The 22308-nt window shown below is 38.4% G+C and overlaps 2 protein-coding genes and 2 non-coding genes across 4 annotated transcripts in view; 2 read left to right on the top strand and 2 right to left on the bottom strand.

Annotated features, from left to right (window-relative positions):
* Positions 1–3498, top strand: part of LOC105396116 (retinal homeobox protein Rx1) — a 37878-nt gene extending 34380 nt beyond the window's left edge. The window contains exons 3-4 of the mRNA XM_038111222.2: positions 1799–1967; positions 2515–3498. Of these exons, the coding sequence (XP_037967150.2) occupies positions 1799–1967; positions 2515–2687 (342 nt within the window). The 3' untranslated portion in view covers positions 2688–3498. The remainder of the gene's footprint in view (positions 1–1798; positions 1968–2514) is intronic.
* A 7827-nt stretch (positions 3499–11325) lies between these two features.
* Positions 11326–11443, bottom strand: LOC119692082. Its single transcript, XR_005254124.2, has one exon. It is a non-coding gene; the product is annotated as a U5 spliceosomal RNA (small nuclear RNA).
* A 5027-nt stretch (positions 11444–16470) lies between these two features.
* LOC119692081 lies at positions 16471–16588 on the top strand. The gene has a single exon (XR_005254123.1). It is a non-coding gene; the product is annotated as a U5 spliceosomal RNA (small nuclear RNA).
* Positions 16589–18582: 1994 nt separating this feature from the next.
* Positions 18583–19907, bottom strand: LOC105387683 (actin, muscle). Its single transcript, NM_001309126.2, is given in 1 exon segment — positions 18583–19907. A coding segment is annotated over 1 exon segment (1131 nt). The 5' UTR covers positions 19844–19907; the 3' UTR covers positions 18583–18712.
* Positions 19908–22308: the final 2401 nt, after the last annotated feature.

Raw genomic sequence — 22308 nt, 5'->3', positions numbered from 1 at the left:
TTGCTCCTCTTCCGAGTCCTCCTCTAGCACGGCAACCTTGGCTGCAGCCAATTCGACATCAAACATAGCTGCCTCAGCTTTAGCTATGGCCGCCTCTTTTCGTCGCTCGAGAAGTTCCAATCGAGCCTGGGCCAATTCTCTTCGCCGTGCACGAGAAGCAGTGGAGCGCGACGAACATGAAAGACGTGATCTTCCCTGATTTGCCGATGTTGACTCGACACTATCTATTGCAGCGCTGACTGCGGCGGCGGGGGCAACGGCAGTTGTGACACCGGCAACGACTATAGGGGAGGGTAGCAACAATGGAGGGTGCAGCGTCTCCGTCGTCGGCTCTGACGGCGGTTGTGGACCTGATGTACCTCCTGTGGTTGCACCCAATGCCGATGCGTACTCCGTTGCATCTGCAGATCTCGTCGTGGAGACGGCAGATTTCTCGTCCGTAGTCCTCTTCACTGCGTACGACTTCTGAGACCTCGTTACAGGCATCTTCTTTTCTTTCAATCCGGATGCACGAATGACCATAAATGTAAGGTCACTTCACGAACTAATACGAATGCCGGCTCAACTATAACTCTCCGGCTCAAAGGACCATAAATGTGAGCCCCTTCGACACGACTCACAACTATTACGAATGCCGGATGGTACTATCTTGAAAGAAAACACCAGTATTACTATAACTATTCACTTCGAGGATCTCTGGAGATGTTCACTATTCGAGTCTTACTATTAAACTGAACTGTTCGACTGTTACTATAAAACTGAACTTAATGTGCGCCAGACACCTCGCTTTATATAGGCCGGCGAGCGATCTTCCCGAAAGTTCCAGAGATACCCGAGGTCACACTATTTATTATTATTATTACTAAGTAGGTATAAACACTCTATACTTATCTACTAACTTTAAGTACCTAACTTAGCATCTAGAAAGTTCGCGGACGTTGTGGAACATTCTCTAACTATTGTTCTAGAAGCTTCCAGACTATTGTAGATCTATTGAATCCATACTAATCCTTCTAGAATTTTATCGAAACTACTGGAAAGTGATAGAATGTTCCAGAACCTTCGCGAGTTATCTACTCTATCTATCGATTGTCGCGAACAGTTTCCCTCCACATGGCACCCTCGATGTGTCTGCTTCTATGTCGTGATAAGTGCTAGTTGTGTAGAACGGAGTTTTTCTTTTTTGCCAAACAATTTTCGTGTTATTACTTCGAAGGATGAATCGTATTTGCAAAAGTCACAGAGGACTGTTAACCTGCAGAATGTATTTTTGTGTTTGAACTTTTAAAGTTTATTGTCAATGTGAATCATGGTATGAACTCTAACCACGAAATATTTAATGCAAAGTACAGCATTTGTACAAAAAATGGGGCTTTAAAAAACAGGAGCAACATTATTGCTCTAACTTTTAAAGGGACTGAATCCTTTGTCTTCTTTTCCTTCTTTCCCGTTACTCGTCCAAGAAAACTGGTGCTAACAACATTCATGCGATTCATCATAATTATGCTCACGACTATGTTCTCCGAGGGGGAGTCAGCTAACAACATTCGTTTCCATCTTTCTCTGTCAGCGCCCAGCAATTTCAGCTCTAGCCACAACTTTTCTCCCATATTCTTTTCAACCATCGACTACCGAGGTGTAGTGGTTAGTGACCCTGACTGAAAGCCAAAAGTCCCGGGTCGATTCCTGGCTGGTAAGGACAGTTATATTATATATCAGCTGTCCGATACCTATATTACAGCTGCCTATAGTTTGTTTATATTATAACCGTCTCTTACTCTCCCCTCTCCCCTTCCAGGTGTGGTTCCAGAACCGGCGAGCCAAGTGGCGTCGGCAGGAGAAGATGGAGGCAGCCAGGCTGGGGCTGTCGGAGTACGGGTGCGGCGGCGCGCTGGGGCGGCTGGGCGCCGGGCTCGGGCTGCCCGTCGACCCGTGGCTCGCGCCGCCGCTGCTGACGGCACTGCCTGGTATGTACTGCTATCGTACCACCACTGACAACCTGACAGATTCTTTCAAATTACGTCATATTTGAAAAGCAAGTGACGCGGCCTGGTATGTACGCGCCTTCTTTGGAGGGTTGTGGGAGGCGCATGAAGTGGGAGATTGTCTCTTATCTGGCTGGCTTATCCTTTCACGACATTGATAAATCCTAGTCTAGCTAATCCTAGTTCACAGTAAGAAGATAAATATAGGATCTACTGGTGTATAAATGCCTTCTCATTGGAGGCCCCATGGAGACAATCTATCTTCTGCCTTGGTCATGCAACTACTAACAGCTACCGGTTTAAAGACATCGAAGCCAGGTTACATTAGCATTTCCACTATACCCATTGCTGAACTCATCACCCTCAATGGTTTAGGGGTTTTTCGGCTTACATCACTAGCCACAATCAAGAAGCAAGCATAGCCCATAGGTACTCTTAATGCCATATCACTGATAATAATATAAACACACCAAAGATATTGGTCTGAATACAGCACACAGAAGACACTAACCTATCTCTCTTTCCTCAGGTTTCCTCTCTCACCCCGGCTCGGGCTACCCGTCGTACCTCACGCCCCCCGCGCCCGCCGCGCCGCCCCCGCCGCCCCCCGTGGCCCCCGACCCCCGCTCCTCCTCCATCGCCGCGCTCCGGATGAAGGCCAAGGAACATGTGGAGAGTCTCAAGGGCATGCAGATGGTGTGAACTGACGGGTGTAAAATGTGCAGATTTAAATTTGTATATTATGATGAGGCTAGTGTAAAGATTTGTAAGGCTGGTGTTTTGTTGGTAGTTTGTGTGGTTCAGTAGGCCAGTTGTCTTTCTTTCTTTTCATAGTTGAACGGATTATGATCGATGATTGTTTATGTTCTATGATTCAAGGTGAATAATAAACTATACAGTATACTCACAATATTTTAATGTAAATAATTAGTATAGCCGGTACTTAATCAAAGACAGATTTATTTTAATTTGTACTTAATTGCTATTTAAGATTATTCAGTTCGATTCGCCATCTTCAGTGATTATTTGTAGGTATTTACATTGTTTTCATGGATAACTAAACCTACAGCTGACAGATATAAACCACTATAAATAATAATGATGTGATTTAAAAATACTACAGTAGGTACTTAACTATTTTCAAAATACTAGGTAGTCGCAGGAAAATGAGGGCTTAGTTAATAGTTAATTTGATATTTCTAATAAAATGTACTTTAATGACAACTGACTGTAACGACAGATCATTATGTCGTTAAGTTTATTTGAACTTATGCAATAGACCTTATATCACATTCGTAGTTTCTTATTTATTATCTTCCATATTGTTGTAAATATTGTATGTAAGATTGTATAAATGCTACACATAAAAGTAATAACATAATTTACTTTGACGATGACACTGCATAATTATAATATTAATTGGCTTGATCTGATGTTTTTGTACATAAAGTATATCATAACAGTCAAAATAATCTTAGTAAATATGTACACGTAAGTAAGTATATTTTAAACAGTAGATACGTACCTAACCTATATATAATAATGATGTAGGTTTTTAATTGTAAGCCACTTTCTGAGTTAGTCTTTTATAAATATCACTCTGGTAAAAAATATTCAAAGAATACAAAAATCGATCTTATTTCAATCACCTTTAAAAGTTTGATGCTATTTAGACTGCAATTGTGAATCAAATATGTGTTCAGGAGTTACTAAGTCATAAAAATCCCTTAACTTTCTGATTTATGTTATTAAAATTACCTTCGATATTATTTAAGAAGAATAAGATTACAAAACTAATTCACAGCATTAGAAGAGTAACTACCGAATTAAATATAGTCCTCTGATGATGTACGTGAGGTTTATTTTAATACACATTTATTTAATAAACATATTACTTAGTTAAACTAAAACTATTCATAATCTGTGTTTAAAACCTACCTACCTAGCCGCAGAGCTACCTACTGAAAAACAATTCTTGATTTTCTTAACTCTAATGTACATACATTATTATAAGTAGTGAACTGTGTTTAGTCATATCTAAGTAATTTAAAAAGCTATTTATAATGTAGATGGTACTATTGTAAATAAATAAATAAAATATATGGATGGCATAACCAGTAGATGACTGTATCGTATTTATAAGTAAAAGTATACATAATAAGAAATAAGAGATTAATAAATGTGTTCTTTCCTAAACAGTGTTCGTATTTTCCAATCTCCTTAGAATCAAAATGTACTTGAGTGCAAAGTTTATTTAACCCTAAGGGTGCTTTTCCACCAGAGATGTGCTATGCAGCTATGCTGCGAAGATGTGATATCTACGCTACGAAAATATGTGACCGTTTCCACCAATACTACGCTAGGTAGCTGTGCGAGGAAGATGCGCTACGAAGATGCGCCGCCGCAAAGTAGCTGTGCGAGAAAGATGCGCATCTCGAGCTATGCTATGTATCGATAGTAGGGAAACGACGGGGGCGGCGGCGCCATAGCTACACCACTCGCGATGGTCCATAGCACATATCCATAGCACGCATCCATAGCACACATCCATAGCACGCATCATTCCATACAAAAAACATATCTTAGTTGAATCCGTTTCCACCAGTGCTAAGCTATGTGCACCAATAATTATGATTGGTTGATATCAAACGCATCCATAGCATCGTAGCATAGCACATCTCTGGTGGAAAAGCACCCTAAATATTGCTGAACCCACTTTTAAACGCTTAAACTTTATAACTAACAAGGCTCTATCAAAGCTACTGCAACATTAAAAAACATAATAGTAGTAAGTATTTTTTGATACAATTTACAAAATTTGTAGAATTAAAGTTGTTTAGAATGAGTTCTTGGGTCAATCCCTTTCGGCATACTATAACACTTTAAGAACACACTGTATTAAAGCTTCTGGCGGTAACAAGGTGTAATAGAATAACACGTGAAGTTCAGTGAAGCAGTGTTAAGTGAAATGTCATTATTTTTCGTCCTTCGCGTGTGTGGAAGTGGTTGCGAGACTAACTAGCTCCTGATGTGATTAGAGCCACGTCGAACCGGACTCAGGACTTAGGGTGCTTACATAGAGAGACTGGGTTCCCTATATCTACCCGTACCGGTAACCTGCTGTTTATCTTTCTGCGAGTACGCTAGAGCATTTCCCGGTTTTAAATCTCTCAGTTTCGCATACCTAATCAAGTTACCGGTACGGGTAGATACAGGGAACCCGATTTTTTTATGTAATCACCCTTAGGTTGTAGTACTATGAGGCAAATATTGAGTGAAATCTTTACTTAGACTGCGGCTCAGTAGGCAAACAGTTTTACAATGAGTGACGGTTTACCGAGTGATCACTGTTTGCTGGTTCTGCGCTCTCTCTGGCTTGGCGCTCTTTCTACGCAATTCGTAAACTTTCTCGCTCCTATTTACGGGTAAATACTCGTGGATTGTCTACTGGGAACGCAGCCTTAAACACAAAAAACAAATGCAATTAAACTGTTTACTATAAGACTTGGGTCCGACTAATACAGTAAAGCTATAGCCACGCTCGAAAGTAAGTATCATAAGCTATAAGGAGTCTAGAAGTACGAGAACATAATCTTTCAACATGATGCGAAAAACCTAGCTTATTAATATTTTCTCGTAAACTAATTTAAATCTAACACCGAAGGCGCGGAGTTGCCGTCGATAATGTAATCAGCTAACGAGCTCACAACACCCCGGGGCTTGCGTCTAATCATATATAATAGACAAACTCACACCATTTACTCCTTACAGAGTAGGCTAGAGATACATTGGTGCTATGTTTTTTAGCCAGTGTTAAGGTAAGCCTAATTTAGTATTAAAAAAATATGTCGATCTTTTAGAAATCTCAGTTAAATTCTCAAGTGTTGCTGGTCGTTAGCGGGAAGCTGATAAGATATAGGTGAATGTACAAATAATGTAAAGAAGGGAATTTTAAAATAATTAATCATTATTATTTTGTCTAGAACTACTGTAGTATGCCTACGAAGTTTCGTAGCACAACGCTACGCCGCGTCGTAGCTAAATCTCGTAGCCTTCTTCTCGTAGGCTTCCATTCGTAGCAGAAGTTGGTTATAATAATAAAATAAATATAAAATAATCGGATCGTAAGATAATGTTGTTAAATTAATGTTAATTGACTTATTCTATTGCTCATTGCATTTTTAATGTACAACAATAATAAAGTCTGCCTTTATAAACGGTAAGTAGGCAAGGCAGTCATACCACATCCACAGTGGCGTGGAATGCTGACTGCCCATTAACCGTTTCTAGGACTAATTTGTTATGTTTTTCATTCGTCGCATGCAACCTGCCCGCCACACTTCTAGAAACTTACACATTTACATTCCACTTACAAATACACAATCACATTCGCGAGATTAACGAATAAATATGAATAATTGCTATTAAATAAACAAAATATAACTGACACGATTATTACGGAAAATATAGTCTGTTCCAGATAAGGAGCAGGAACTGAAAAAAAATTAAATTAGAAACGTAATTTTAAACATCTTTATTATAATATAATACACCTATCACACACAAACTCTAGAAAGGAGTATTTAGGTATTACAAGATTACGCCTTATGTCAATTAGTAAAATACAAATGAACAATGAACCTCTTCTTTCCCTCCATATTTTGTTAACTAACACGCAACGCCTTACAATTACAAAAAGCCATAATCGGTAAACTTTGATTAGATTATTCCGTGCATAATGAAATCAAATTCATAATGACAATAATGACACATGTCCGCCTTCTCACAAGATTCATGCAACACATTTATAATGTGAGTAACATTAGCTAGCATGTACTTGGGTAATGTTAGTCGTTGATTCTCGGTTTAACTAAATGCCGTACAAATTAGTGCGAGTCGCCTTAACAATTAGTTGGTTGTAGTCCCGGAGTGTAGGAGGAAGTAATATAGGTATTTACCACCAAAAATATTGTTGCGTGTACACACACACACACACATAACAGCATAAAGAGAGAGGCTTTAGATTTATATTAACAACAAAATAATAAAATCATTCAAAAAACACTTGACAGAATTGGATCTGTGATTGGCATACTGCGGGTTACATAAGTTTTGAATGAAAAAATATAACTAGTTATTTTATTTATTTATTTCAAAATTCATCCTTTTACACCTACATACAGGCGTAGGTTACATTATTTAAAAAAAAATTAATAAATAAATAAATAAATAAAAAAAAAACGCAGTTGTAAAATCTGTAACACTCTTTGACTCTTTATTTCTCTAAAATACAGTAATGATGTGGTCTCTCGGTCCACTCGGCCCCACAACAGTCTCGCATTAGCGCCACCCTCACCACCACAACTTAACAACTTAAACTTAAACCTAGTTTACTTCATTGAAGAACTGGATGGAGCAGTGGTTAGTCTGTGACGGCTGTGCCGAAGGTCCCGGGTTTGCTCCTCAGCTGGAGCAGATAATTATTTGTTTAAGAGATTGCAGCAAAAACTTTCTAGTGTTAGAGGAGGTTTATGTCCTGAAGTGGATTTTTTCCGAGTTTTTTGTGTATTTAATAATTGTAATCCGTTGTCATTACAAAAATTGCTTGCCTGCCTTATTAATTTCGGAATCCACAAAAAAATTGTAAGGCTTTTTACATTTACACTTAAAACATAAACTTGTTATACCAGTCCCGTGGCAGCGGTCCCTTGTATCGCTTGTAATAGTTCAAGCTCGCTGACTTATGGACCAATTAGTCAACACTAATGTGACCCCCCCTACCCCTCTCTTCACCCCCGTCGCCGTCCCCACCCGAACATGTGAACTTTACTCGTGAAGCTGAAGCTTTTACACTTCTTGGCAACCTTTCGACAATGTACGATGGAAAGTTTTATTAACTGCCCATTTGACTACTAACGCCATCTATATGACACCAAGTGTAGTAGTAAAATTAATAAAAGCAAAATCAAATTATTTCAGTACTTAGAACTAAATTTCAGCATAGGTTATATTGCAAACTAGTTTAAAAGTGAAATTTAATAAATTATTACTCAATATGGTTTTAAACTATGAAAGCTGGCAATCATGAAAAAAACTTTTTAGTACAGCTACTCGCCGCTAGGCTGGCTCTAATGTACTAAGGACCGATAGCCAGATAAATATCATAATCATTCTATTGTATTGGAAGGTAAATCAAACGAATAATTTTGAAGAACTTTTTAACATTTTTTTTGTAGTATTTATTAGACAGCAACAGTAGCTAATTTTTCATGAATGTGTCTTATATAGAAAATCGTTTACCTATAATAATCATGTCATCAACGCAAAGTAATAGCGCTAAGACTATTTTCAATTTTTCCACCTCATTATACCATGTACCGAAAATCTACATGTTTCTTTATAGCGCGATACCTTTTCATACAACAACACATAAAAAACCCAAAAAGAATGTACCTAAACGACCCCGGACGAAAATTTAATTAAAGTATCCCTCATCCCTTAAAGCCTTTTAGCGACGCCGACGCCAAGTATTAGCTTTTTAAGCTTTTTGTCGAAGGCGACTGTTTAGCCACTTCATTAAAGCTCTGTTTGAGGGAGCTTCCAATAAGTTGCTGTTTCGAAGCTTTGAGAGTAGACAAGTTGTTTTAAATTGATAGGACAACATATTGCCTACCTAACACGAATTGAGATAAAATGGGACTGTGTTATTGCACTGATTAATAAATTTATTATAAAAATCAATAATTCTTAACAGCTAATGCCAATACGCAATTATTATTAGTAATATTTTAAGTATGTTCATGATTGATAATGATAACAAAAATTTACTCTAAAATATCTACTACGTGCGCCATCTATTTTAATTCGATATAACTAATGCCGAAGCTATTACACTACAGTCTTTTAAATTTGGGCTTCCAAGCTTTCAGTTCACACAGCAGCGCCATCTAGCGTCGAGTAGCGCACTCTTTAGTTCTTCAACTAGTTACAGATGTCACTATGTGTGAGTTGAGATAATTTTAATACGGCCAAGATAGAATTTCGTATTTGGACTATCTTTTAATCATTGTATTAAAACAAACAATAGGTAAAACTAAAGAAATAAGTAGATACAGAGAAATATAAACATAAAATTCTGTAAAATCGGACCTTATAACTAAGTTTTCAAGCCATAATTATAATTAAATTAAACACAATTACACTGTAGTTACACAGTTATGAATTAATTATACTTATGCCATCAATTCATCATAAATTTTATCGTATTATACGAACTTCACAAATACCGTTATATTAAATTATAAATTCATACGGAATGTAATTAAAGTTCCGGATAGTTTCAGCTGAAAGTTACAGGAGTCGGTAATATCTCATTACGGCTGGAGTATGAAGACTCCGCGCCGGCAAATATAATGGCTTTATTACAACAGTTACTGGAATTTTGTCATAGTTATATCTAATTGTAATAAACTAGGTACATTAAATTTCAACTAACTTGGATAATGAGAGTACTTATGGATATTCTAAATTAACTTGACACTGATAATTTGTTATTATTAAGTTATTATCTCTAAAAAAGTTATTCTAAATAACTTTACTAGTGTGTAGGTAATAGGTATATTATTTTTAATTACTAAAATAATCCAATAAAATCGAGTCTGTTGCCTAGAGACAGTGGCTAGTTACTGTGGACTACCTTCAACCCATGACGGAGGACTTCTGTGATTATAAGTAGTTTACGTGTAAAATAATGTTCGGGTTTATGTAAGTAGGTAATATAATTAAAAGTATCAAGTAGTCAGAGAGGGTCGTTTTGTAGTCGTGGCTCGCTTGCGTGTTACCTTTGACTACCCCTTAGAGGATTACAGTCGTGAGCATATTATGTACCGATGTATGTAGTCAAGTAGATGTGATCACTCTGTCATCAGCTGACAAACAGCGCAACAGTTTAGCTGATATCGTAAGTGTTCGTTGTAAGGATTATTTTGATTTAATACAAATAAACGAACCTACAACCAATCACCTGCCCGGATCGTTGCACTGGAAACAACCTATAATCTGTAATCCTAATCCGGGATCACGTCTCCTGTATCTGCGCCCGGACGGCCGGGACGGGACGGGAGGGAGGGGGGGGGGGAGAATTTAATATTCGCCGGGTTAAGGCGACGAGCAAATACAGCGCGCCACGAGACGGAGTTAAGGGGAAGTGCTCAGGTATTAGGGGGGAAAAAATCAAAGTAGGTACTCCTGCTGACTTGGACGTTGTCCAGAATTTTATATTTTTTATAAGGAAATCATAATTCATTATATATAGAAAAGACATTCAGAATACGTAAGTATAGTACGGGATTCTGAAATTCACTAGTTAGTAGGTAGTAAGAATAAAATTAGTAGTAAAAATAACGAATAAAATATACGTACCTGTAACTTTTCTCCGAAATATAAATCTAAGGACCAAAAAACTGAATGAAGAGTCAATGTTAGATTGAGAATCGATTTTGACGTTACCACTATTTTAAGCCCTGTTGTATTTAATTCAAACACTAATAAAATACTTAAGTAATAACATAATGGTACAAATACTGTAATGCAATGCTATTCTTGTTAGTCAATAGTTAAATTATCAAAATACTATAGGAACCCTTTCTTGTTACCTACGTTAGGTACTCACACAATTATTTCAAGAAAGATTAATCAATGGTTAGATTGCTGAACGAAGGTAAATAAAATCGAATTCCCTTGTGCTTTAAAGATCATTTGAATAACACCAAACACATTAGCATTCAAATTGTCTGCAGCGACGACTATTTACACCAACTTTACAATTAAATCCTTTCCTTTAATCACGGCACTTCAGGCGGGCCTCCACCAATCAGGAGCCAGCTCGCATTTGCATTCCAAAGAGTATTCCCCTTAAGGCGTTTGTTGGCGGATATTTTTACAAACGTTATTACAGACCTACCATCTCCGCTTGACCTCTCGTTTCCACCTTATGAGGCGGCAGTAGAGTCGGTTTTGCTGCAGGATGGGGTTCAAGGAAAACTGGTGGGGTCTATCGCTTGGTGGCTGGTCGAATCTTTATTAAATTTTCATTCGTAGAGACCTCGTATTAGTGGATGTAACCGCGGGGTAAAGCTGCACACACACTTGTCGCAGACAACGACAACGAGCGAAAATCAGTTAGGTAAAATAGTTACATTTATGTCAAATAAAAATAACTATAAAGAAATTAAAGAATAGCTTAATGATAATGACTCTGTAATGGCCACGAGTTTGTTAACTTATCTGAGTTAACTGTTTGGTCTGCCTTTCCTTTTTTCAACTTTATTAGAAACTTGTTAACTCTGCCGAGGCAGAGTTGTCAAAAATATGAGATAGACTCATTTGAGTGTTCCCCTCCACGGAAATCTTTAGTAAAAGGCGAAAGATTTATACGTTTTGAAGGGAAACCAGAGTAACGTTTCAAAAGCTATTGTTAGGTAGTCACCAAATGCAAAAAAATCTTAATACCGCGATGTAGTCAGTATGTCACCAACGCCATCTGTAGTGATTTATAGGAACTTGCTGCTAAGTCCTCGAAGCAATTTAGTATCATCATATTCATCATAGTCAACGTCTACGTTTATCGTACGAGATTGTTTTACATTTACTTACACTGCTCGAATCTGCTCGATCCACTAAACATTTCAAACTGTGTGTTACATGGTCATTTATTTTTTATGTACCTACTTACATTGTTTTTTATAGTTCCTTACTTTACCAAAAATATCACAGTGTTATAGCAAATATTATAACACGAATTGGCTGCAAGTGTACAACAACCTTTACATTAATCCTCGAAATTACCAAATTCGTCTCCTCAAAGTACACAGTGTGCACACAGCCTTACCCCCTCTCACTCACTCACTCACTCACTCACTCACTCACTCTCTCACTCACTTACCGTCATATAATGTCTTGGCGATGTCTTGAACAAATACTGGCTGCAGTTGACTCTGTGGATCTCTGTGATTGTTACTAGTTATATTAAAAACGCTTAAAAGAGAGATGGGAAAAGAACACTCGTAAGGAAGTAGATACTTGATTCCTTTTCTTACATTTATATCATCTTACTATTTTAAATTTGTGGTTGTGACCGAATTGCCGGATAACATTGCCAGATGTACTATGTTTCTCGTAAATAGTGTGTTTTACTAAGTAAGCGCTTATCACTTTTTTTTTTTCTTGTTCTGTATTCCATCAGTGGTCTCTTTTAAATGGCTTATTGATTCTATAATTATAATACTTTACTGTGTAATGAATAGCTGTTAAAATAAAATAGATAAGGTATCTTGCATTCGAAACGTAATAATAGTTACGCTTCTACAAATGTACTTACTTAATTGGTAGGAAACTAAAATAATTACCTAGGAACATTATATTATATAATACGTAAAATATAGGTAATTTAATTCCCTTATCCAATCATTCCTTTCATATTCCTATCAGAATCTCACCAATGTATGTACTGGACACTTGGCGATACACGATTGTTAGCTTCTTTCTTTTCTTAAATGTGAATAGGTAGACCCTCTCTAACATGATGATGAAATAATATTTTATTATAATAAGATTCAGCAGACTTGCGTAATGTTTGATTATGTGATATGTATTTAATACCCTATGGATCTTGCTTAAATGTACCTACATACAATGATAAGTAGAGTTTTGCTATTGCATATTTTTATTACTAACTCAAATACTAATTACAAATGAAATATCCCTTTCCCTATGTGACCCATCCCTATCCGCCAGTGACCCCCCCTCCCCCTTCGTGATCCCGCGACGATATTACCCTGCTCTGTGGACACAACTGATTTAAAAGTAATTTCACCGAATCATATGAATTTCACCTTAATTCTATACGACCGCGCGAATAAATGCGCTGTGTGCAGATATTGCTCTTGGGGATAAGACCGCTTGCGGGGGAGACTGGCCTGTGTTTGTGTTGGTTTAAGACTCAGTGAGAATTTTATTTAATAACGGCCTAATGACAAAAGGGTCCAATGTTGATCACCCTCTTACACGTTGATAGATATAATTATATTCTTGATTTAACAGAACAAAGTTACAAAACTAAACTTATACCAATGCATTTAAGACTAGGTACAGAAGGCGGTCTTATATTTTACCTTTGGGTGGGAATTAAGAAGGCGAAAATTACTTACTATCAAAATGAAAAGCATTCCATATAAACTTAACCGATGTCTTGCCAATGCGTGGTGGTTCCAATGCCTAAATAAAAACGCAAGGATTTCTATCAAGAGACATTATGTCATCGCCGCGGCAACACTGATCCGCTTATACAGTTCCCAGTATCGTTGTCGTCATTACACGAATATTACAATACATCAGCAAGTCAGCGGCGGCGTCAACACACAGTTACTGGGAGAAATGAGATAAGACACAGATAATAAACAGAAAAGGATATTAAAAAGGTACCCTCACTTTGCATTAGCGCTAACGTTTTAGAGATCTGTGGGACAAAGTTGGTATAAGTTGGTTAACAATTATTTGTAGTAGAAAATTTATAGAGTGCCCCAGGGAAGGTTTGTGTCGCCTCAACTATTTATAAATACAACGTTATATACTACGTTAGAAAGATGATGTCAATCCAGGATAAATACAATGCCACTAGAAATATTAATTATACAGAAATCTCCTTTAGTTTAGTAAATACAATTTCGTTTCATTTGGTGTTTTTTTATTATCTCATTGTCGACTATAGATATAGAAAAAAGTAAAGTTTTGTTTGTTTTTTGGGCTTGTATTATTTAAAAGGAACCCTCACTTCACAAATGATTTCACTCTTGCCACCCGTAATGTGTCCCCTGAAATACCCAGTAGTCGCTACTACTCGTATTTAAACGAAAAGAGATTAAAGAATATTGTTTCTCTTTTATTGTGTGGACTAAACCACCCCGGCATTACACTAAACCAACGCTACAGTCGCTCTTATTATAAGCATGAAAAGGGTGAAATCGTTTCGAAAAAAAATATAGCTTTAGCTTTTTAAAGTTGTTTTTTTGTACAAGTCGTTTTGTTATTTGTAGTGTAACTACTGTTTAGAGAACTATTACGAAACGGTTTAGCTTTTGTTACAATTTGTAATTGAGTATTGAAAGGATTACTTATGTGTTGTGTTTTTTAACTTCCGGTCTTTTAATAGTTTTTTAGTCAAAAGCTTGCGCCAAATAATGATTATGGGTTCCAGTAGATGATTTCCACTAAAATGTGTAAATATGAATAGTTAAGGTACGTCACTTCGGGATGAATGTAAGCGATTTCAAGCATGAACGCTCTCATTCCTGGCTCATCTATAAATAAATGCACTAATAGATCCTAATATGCAGATGAATGCCAAATACTTGTTGCATGAGTAAGAGTATGGAGTGTTGGCGTGGGAGACCATATAATTAGACGACTAGTCACTCGCTACAACACTTTGGCTGTATATACTTCTGAATTCATAAAACTCCGATGGAAGAAGAAAGGTGTTGTAATTCTTCCATTAGTATATTTACTTATCTGACTTCTACGTTTGTAAGTCGACGGTATTAGATGCTGGGGCTACTTAAAGTTCTTTATCAGAAGATTATAAATAGGTATATTTTCTCAATTATCACTGTTGTTCAATACTTGGTAAATCTTACCCTTTAAACAGTAAGGCAAGCTGGCTTTGATATAGGAAATTATTAATATTTCCAGGAAGATCTTTCCATTTAAAACAATCTAACTATTTAATTAGTAGAAACGGAACTATTTGATTCCATCCTGATGAGTGGAGATGAAAGCCGCACTCGTAATATCATTTTCAATATGAATGTCTAGTCTTTTGTTCGTGAGGCGGGATGTTCGTTCAACTAAGTACAGTATGCCTGAGCTTACTACTTCAGTCAAAAATTACAAATGATTTATAATTGTAAACTGAAGACTAATATAATAATACTTGATTTGTTAGTGACTATCAGCTTCATTGCTTTATTTTAAAGCTCATCATGTTATTTGGTTAGTGTCATGAGATCTTTGCAGTAACTGTAAAATTTGCACAAATGCAAATTTAAGTGCAGTAGTCAGAACAAGAATGAAAATAAAGTGAAAGATTTACTTACTTATTTCACAAGAACATACATAGCTTGATTGCTGTTCAGACATCCTTTTAAGTACTAAAATACATTATGGGTTAGTTTCTATCTCATTATTTTTGAGGGTTATAGTTGAATAAGAAAGGCCAAAGACAAGACAGAATATTGTTTTACCCATTTTAGTGAGGTTTAAGTCCAGCAGTTCACAACTATGGGCGGATGATAATTAGATAGTTAGATAATAAATGATAATAGTTTAAATATAATTCTTCCACCCTCCCGGCCCGACTAGTCCATCACGAGTCGAAGTCTAACTCCGATATTAAACAAGTTGTCTTCACCGACGATGCAAACTATATTAATAATCATTATTAATATTAACCTGCGCCCCGGGGTAAGGGGGGGTAGGGGGGAAGGGGGTTAATAGGGTTATTAGATTGTCTAGTTAGCGGGGTGTTGACCGATGTGGAGAGGACATAGCTGTGTGTATAGTTATTGTGATTATGTGCTTATTAGTTAATTATAATTAATTTATATCAATATAGTACTTAATGTAATTAATTGCATTTCCTACTTACAAAAAATGTACATTCTGTGTTTCAGGCACGTTTTGACACAGATAAAGTGATTGCTATTCATACATTCTGGTAGAATGACGTAAAGTATTTCAACTTAATATTATAACTTTTAAGTAGGTATGATTATTTAAAATAAAAATGAAAAAAATGTGCGATTACCACAAAATGGCATATAATGAGGATCTATACATAAAATATATGAACAAAGCTTCCACGTAAATCAATTTAATCATCGATTCTAACTCCAGAAATATTTAATAACACGCTTAATTCCGAATACTCACTCAACTAAAGACTCCATTGTCAACGTAAAGTTAATAAAGTGATCGCATCGACAGACGTGCGCAGAGAATGCGAAAATGTTAATAATCAAATGAGCAGCAGATCAAAGCATTACACAGTTGAGTGACGTCACGCGCGGCCCGTCGTACGGCGACGAGGGGTAATGGAAACAGCTTCCGACTCTGATGGGGTAATCATCAACTAAAAACATTGTAGTTTTAAGTGTAAGTACCTACATAATAGTTAGAATGGAGAAGCATTAGCAAAGACAATAATTAAAATTAAAAAAATAACAAACAGAAACTCTGCTAATGATAATAAAGTAAAACGGAAATAATAGTTTAGCATCAATAAATAATAGTAACACTCTCCACATGAAAAGAAATCATGGTAATAAGTTCCTATAAATCACTACAGATGGCGTTGCTGACGCTAAAGCTACATCGCGGTATTAAGATATTTTCACGTTTAGTACATTAACTGACAGCAGTCGTTATGTCGTTACTCTGGTTTCCCTTCAAAACGTATAAATCTTTCGCCTTTTACTAAAGATTTCCGTGGAGGGGAACACTCAAATGAGTCTAACTCATATTTTTGAAAACTCTGCTTCGGCAGAGTTGACAAGTTTCTAATACTTTGATTGAAGAGATCAGCTCATCTTTTACATCCTCTGTAGTCTGTCCGAAATATCATCAATGTAGAAGACCAATTACCCGTACGGATTTGGATACTCAGCAAGGGTTATTAAGAGATACTATATAAAATAAAATAAAATATATTAGAAATACTATATTTTCATAGCAATGGCTAAAGAGTTGTCATTCTTTAGCATAAGGCATCTTACATTTATTTTTGAACTGTAAGATGACTTATTTTACGAAAACATCAACTGATGTTTTCGTTTAATTCTCTCAATTATCTCTTTCACCTAGACAGGCATACATATTTTCATGTTTGTGGAATCATTTCTTATATTTTCATTTCTATTATGTATTATATCAAGTAAATCAAGGGTTTTAATTACAACCACGATAATGTTTCAATTAATCTTTACTAAAATAACCTTAGACGTACTTAATTACAATTTAACCTACATAATGTAAATTAATCTATCAGAAATATCTGTTGATAAAATACCCCGATTAGACCCTAATGCATATTGTTAAAATAAAGCAGCACTGAAAATTATGACTATTAATAAATGGGTATCGTTTACTAGTTTTGGCATCAAACACCAGCTCGCGTCCAGTATCTGTGTCATTACTCCACTCTGAACCACATCTTAGACAACATTCTATTTTTGACCAACACTTTTAATAGTTTCTGCGTTGGACCGTTCACTGACGAATCTTGTTTCGATTACATCTGTAAAGTTGTTGACATGGGAGTTAGAAGTAAAATTATTGAAAGCATGAATGATATGGATGATTTTGAAGTAAAAATTGCAGGTACTTACCTAAGTAGAAAAATATAATAAATAATACCTAAATAGAGATAATCCAAACATTTTAGAGGGTTGAAAGAAAAAAAAGTAATAAATTCTTGACGAAAATCAACCAAAAACTTCACCTACCGAAATATGAAATTTACCGAAAGTGAAAGAACTTAAAAAAAACCTTTGTAACTAAGGCTATTAAGATGTGCAAAATCCTGACGTTGCAATTGGTAAACACAAAACTGAAAAATGGAATCATGTAAACAACCAATGACGATACCCAGAACCAAGCTTCAGAAACAAACTCTTCGTAATCAACCTAACAAACAAACCACTCAACCATTTACTTGAAAGACGACAAGAACAAAATTCACGATCTTGAAATAGCCGAGTCCATAGCGCGGCCGCTCCCAGCGAGCAAGCGGACACGTGGCGAAGAATATCCAACAACACCAGATGACGCTTCAGCAAGGCCCGCCCCGCGCGCCCACGCAGCAGGCGGCGGCGGCGGCGGCAGGCGATGGCGACGCGCCGACGCTACATGTAGGGAGCGCCGCTCTCCGGGAGTCGGGAAATATTAATAGAGCGCCGCCGAAGCTTTTTTCACCGCCTCCCTCCGTGTTATTTAGGGAATCCACCGCGCGTTGGAATCTAATCCTAGCTGTCGATGCTCTAGGTTCAGTTTACATCGCACGGGAATTCCGGTAAAATTAGAGAACGCTCGCGATGGTGTCTTTACTATTTATGGTGGTGCGCGGGCGCCGGACTTTGGTCTAATTTTAAAATTATGCTTCACTTTCTAGCGCCTGTCGCTGCTTTCCTCGTGTCTTCGATATTGTGATGGTTCTCATGTTCGCTGTTGGCTATTCAAAGTTATTGATGCTCAAGAATTTTGGCTCCAGTCTGACCTACATCTATCGGTTCGAGATCAACTGACTGCTCTATATCGGGTCATGCGTTTATTATTACCTCATGCGAGGCCTCATCGACGCTCACGTCATCGAGATACATCGGAAGGAAGAGGGGTTCAGGAATTTCGCTATTATTAAAAAGGCATAAATCAAGTATAAAAAGAAATAAATTGTAATTAAAATAAATAAATTAACCGTTTATTTATTAATTACATTTTGGCGTTGAGATCCATAACGATCTCGTGTATAATAAAAATAAAAAAGAAATTAAATTTATATAAATTTTACAATAAATTACATTATACAATAAGATGGCGTCATCAGATGTTCAGTTCTCAGGTATCACTAGGCACAACGCACGTCCCTGCGGACCACTCTCACTGCACGCTCACGGCGCTTAGAAGCACTTGCGGTGGACGATTCCAGGGCCGGACTCGTCGTACTCCTCCTTGGAGATCCACATCTGCTGGAAGGTGGACAGAGAGGCCAGGATGGATCCTCCGATCCATACGGAGTATTTCCTCTCAGGGGGAGCGATGATCTTGATCTTGATGGTGGAGGGAGCCAGCGCGGTGATCTCCTTCTGCATCCTGTCGGCGATACCGGGGTACATGGTGGTACCTCCGGACATGACGGTGTTGGCGTACAGGTCCTTACGGATGTCCACGTCGCACTTCATGATGGAGTTGTACACGGTCTCGTGGATGCCGCAAGATTCCATACCCAGGAATGAGGGCTGGAACAGGGCTTCGGGGCAACGGAAACGCTCGTTTCCGATGGTGATGACCTGACCGTCGGGAAGCTCGTAGGACTTCTCCAGGGAGGTGGAGGCGGCGGCGGTGGCCATCTCCTGCTCGAAGTCCAGGGCGACGTAGCAGAGCTTCTCCTTGATGTCGCGCACGATTTCCCTCTCAGCGGTGGTGGTGAAGGAGTATCCCCTCTCGGTGAGGATCTTCATGAGGTAGTCGGTCAAGTCGCGACCGGCCAAGTCCAGACGGAGGATGGCGTGGGGAAGGGCGTAACCCTCGTAGATGGGCACGGTGTGGGACACACCGTCTCCGGAGTCCAGCACGATACCGGTGGTACGACCGGAGGCGTACAGGGAGAGCACGGCCTGGATGGCCACGTACATGGCGGGAGAGTTGAAGGTCTCAAACATGATCTGGGTCATCTTTTCACGGTTGGCCTTGGGGTTGAGGGGGGCCTCGGTGAGCAGCACGGGGTGCTCCTCGGGCGCGACACGCAGCTCGTTGTAGAAGGTGTGGTGCCAGATCTTCTCCATGTCATCCCAGTTGGTGATGATGCCGTGCTCGATGGGGTACTTCAGGGTGAGGATACCTCTCTTGCTCTGGGCCTCGTCACCGACGTAGGAGTCCTTCTGTCCCATACCGACCATCACTCCCTGGTGACGGGGGCGACCGACGATGGACGGGAAGACGGCGCGGGGCGCGTCGTCGCCGGCGAAACCGGCCTTGCACATGCCGGAGCCATTGTCCACTACGAGGGCGGCTACGTCGTCGTCGCACATGTTGAAGAGTGTGGGGTTGGAACTTTGGAGTTGACTCTACGGCAGCGAGACTGCGAGTGCGCCGCTCCGGGCCGCGGCGCGCTTATATACTGACACGCGGCGCGCGCCGGCCCATACATGGCGCGCGGCAAGCCGGCCCGCCGGACCCTGCTGCAGCCCCGCCGGGGCCGCGGGCACCTCCTGGGCACTGCGGGGACCCTGGTACCCGACCCCCCGGACCCCACAGGACCTGTCACCCGCGAAACCATTTCGGGCGATGCGCGAGCCCGCGCCGCGCTATCAAACATCGAGTCCGGATTCGGCGAATCCAATTGGATGAAATATTATGTTTGGTTACTTCATGGTGTTATTGATTGACAGAATTGTGGAGCGAGGACTTTCTTCAGTCCCTCGGGATCATGTCTATTTTAGGAAATGTCTCGGAATTCTGGTAAAAAGAACTCAAAGAGAGTTCGCGCCTGGAATTCTTTGCTTATGATTGGTTCACCTGTAGTTAGTGTAGGCGCAATGAAATCTATTTTAAGCCCAACCATCCATCAGTGCAGATTTAGCAGCATGATGCACCGACCAGTGGATGTAACACTCTTTGACATTATTTATTGTTGATCTAAGATAAGTTTCATAATGCATTGTTGAAGCAATTATAAAATAATTGAGGCACAGTTATGATTAACAATTTTTTTGCTTATCATCTGGCATACTGCGTTATTTATTTAATTATGTAAAAGTGTAGTGTAGATGAAAGTAATTATTTACTAACTTTAGTTCTTCTTTACATCATTATCATCTTATATCATACCTACAGTAGTCTCATAGATTAGCTAATCCTTAGAAGTATTACTGATCATAAATAACCATTTGTAAACACTACATCATCAATGTTATAATTTCTTAACAAACAAACAATTGATCTAAAGAGTACCTGACACTATTGTCACAACAAGAATTAATTTATCGGCTACTAGCACAAAGCGATCAGCCAAACTATTTACTACCTCTCATTACAATTGCATTAATCAGATGACTATAGGTGCAAATGTCACTGCTACAAATTGCAGCCGTTCATTCATTGCACTCAATCGAATACCAATACCTTTATTATTAGCTTCAGGATAGTCTGTAACATCGCTGTCTTCACTATCTATTTGTGCTCCTTCATTACCATCTGTCCCATGGTTGGTAAGAAAAGCGGCGATGGATGTAGAATATTTTTCAGCGATAGCATAGGGTTTTAGCTGATCGTGTCTGCATCTCGGTGCAACGACCGCGTTCTATTTGCGGGGTTCAGGTGGATGCCCATAAGTGGACATGTAAACACGGCTCGGGAATGGTTTTCGGAAAACCCTATTTCTGTGAAGATGAAGGAAGCGCGAGGTGCATCATAGCGAGGAATACGAGTGTTGGCGTTGCGATAACTTATTATGTAAATACCTAACTTTTTCAGGGTAATCATTTGAAAATCTTTCGTAAAGGTAACTGATGAATAAGATTGTCCAACTGTGTAATTATATAGTTGTGTTTTCGGGGTTTACGGATAGGTATTATTGAATACTACTGACCCGGTTTTGTTTTGGCATATTCAACCGTTTATTATATTCTATATCTAATCTATGCTAGAACTATTATGTTATAGCTTCTCAGAAGTTTTAGTATTTTGATACTTTATACCCGGTGTCTTGTAATAATAATTGATTTCATTGAAGACTACCGTTCAGTCGTATGAACTCCCGTCCGTTGCTATAAATACCGCGTTACTTCGCAACATCAGGCGTGCACAGAAACACAAGTTCAAATATTATGAAGTTGATCCTATTTGGTAGAGTTCAACACGATGTTTATGTCATTTATTGTGTTTCGTATTTTGTAAGCTTTTTACTCCTTGAGGTATAATAATAATGCAATGCCTGGAACATCTGACGAAAAATAATTGAATTATTGACCTACATAATTTTGTTTGAATATCTAAATTTTTCTTACCTCTGTTCTTTATTTCAGCGAACTTATCTACTTACATTTATCGTTAGTTATAATATTTCCAGTAGGCCTTAAGAGAAATATCATTTTATGACTCTCATCTCATCAAAATGCAAACAATCATTAATCAATATTGACTATCTTCTATCGTCAAAGTCTAATAATAATAATCATTCAGTGCGAGGGAAGCCCTTCATCACGCAGTAACAAGATCAACTAAATAGATCGATACATCGAAAGGTCTCGCTACTCGACTCCCACTGATGGGTGTCGCATCGACGAGATGCTTGGAGCGAGGCCAACACATTGTTTTGCTTCTCTATTCCTCGATTGTTTCGCACCTGGCCGACTGGCTGATGTCAATCACATCACTATTTATGCTTCGCGTAATTCGTTTGTTGTCTTTTTTGGTTTTCAGTGAGTGTTGGAGCGTTGAGTCACATTTGGCTTACATTTTGGGGTTACCCGGCTGCATGAAATTTTTAGACATT

Source organism: Plutella xylostella, chromosome 28, assembly GCF_932276165.1.
Source record: "Plutella xylostella chromosome 28, ilPluXylo3.1, whole genome shotgun sequence".
Lineage (NCBI taxonomy): Eukaryota > Metazoa > Arthropoda > Insecta > Lepidoptera > Plutellidae > Plutella > Plutella xylostella.
This window is presented reverse-complemented; position numbering and strand designations above follow the sequence as displayed.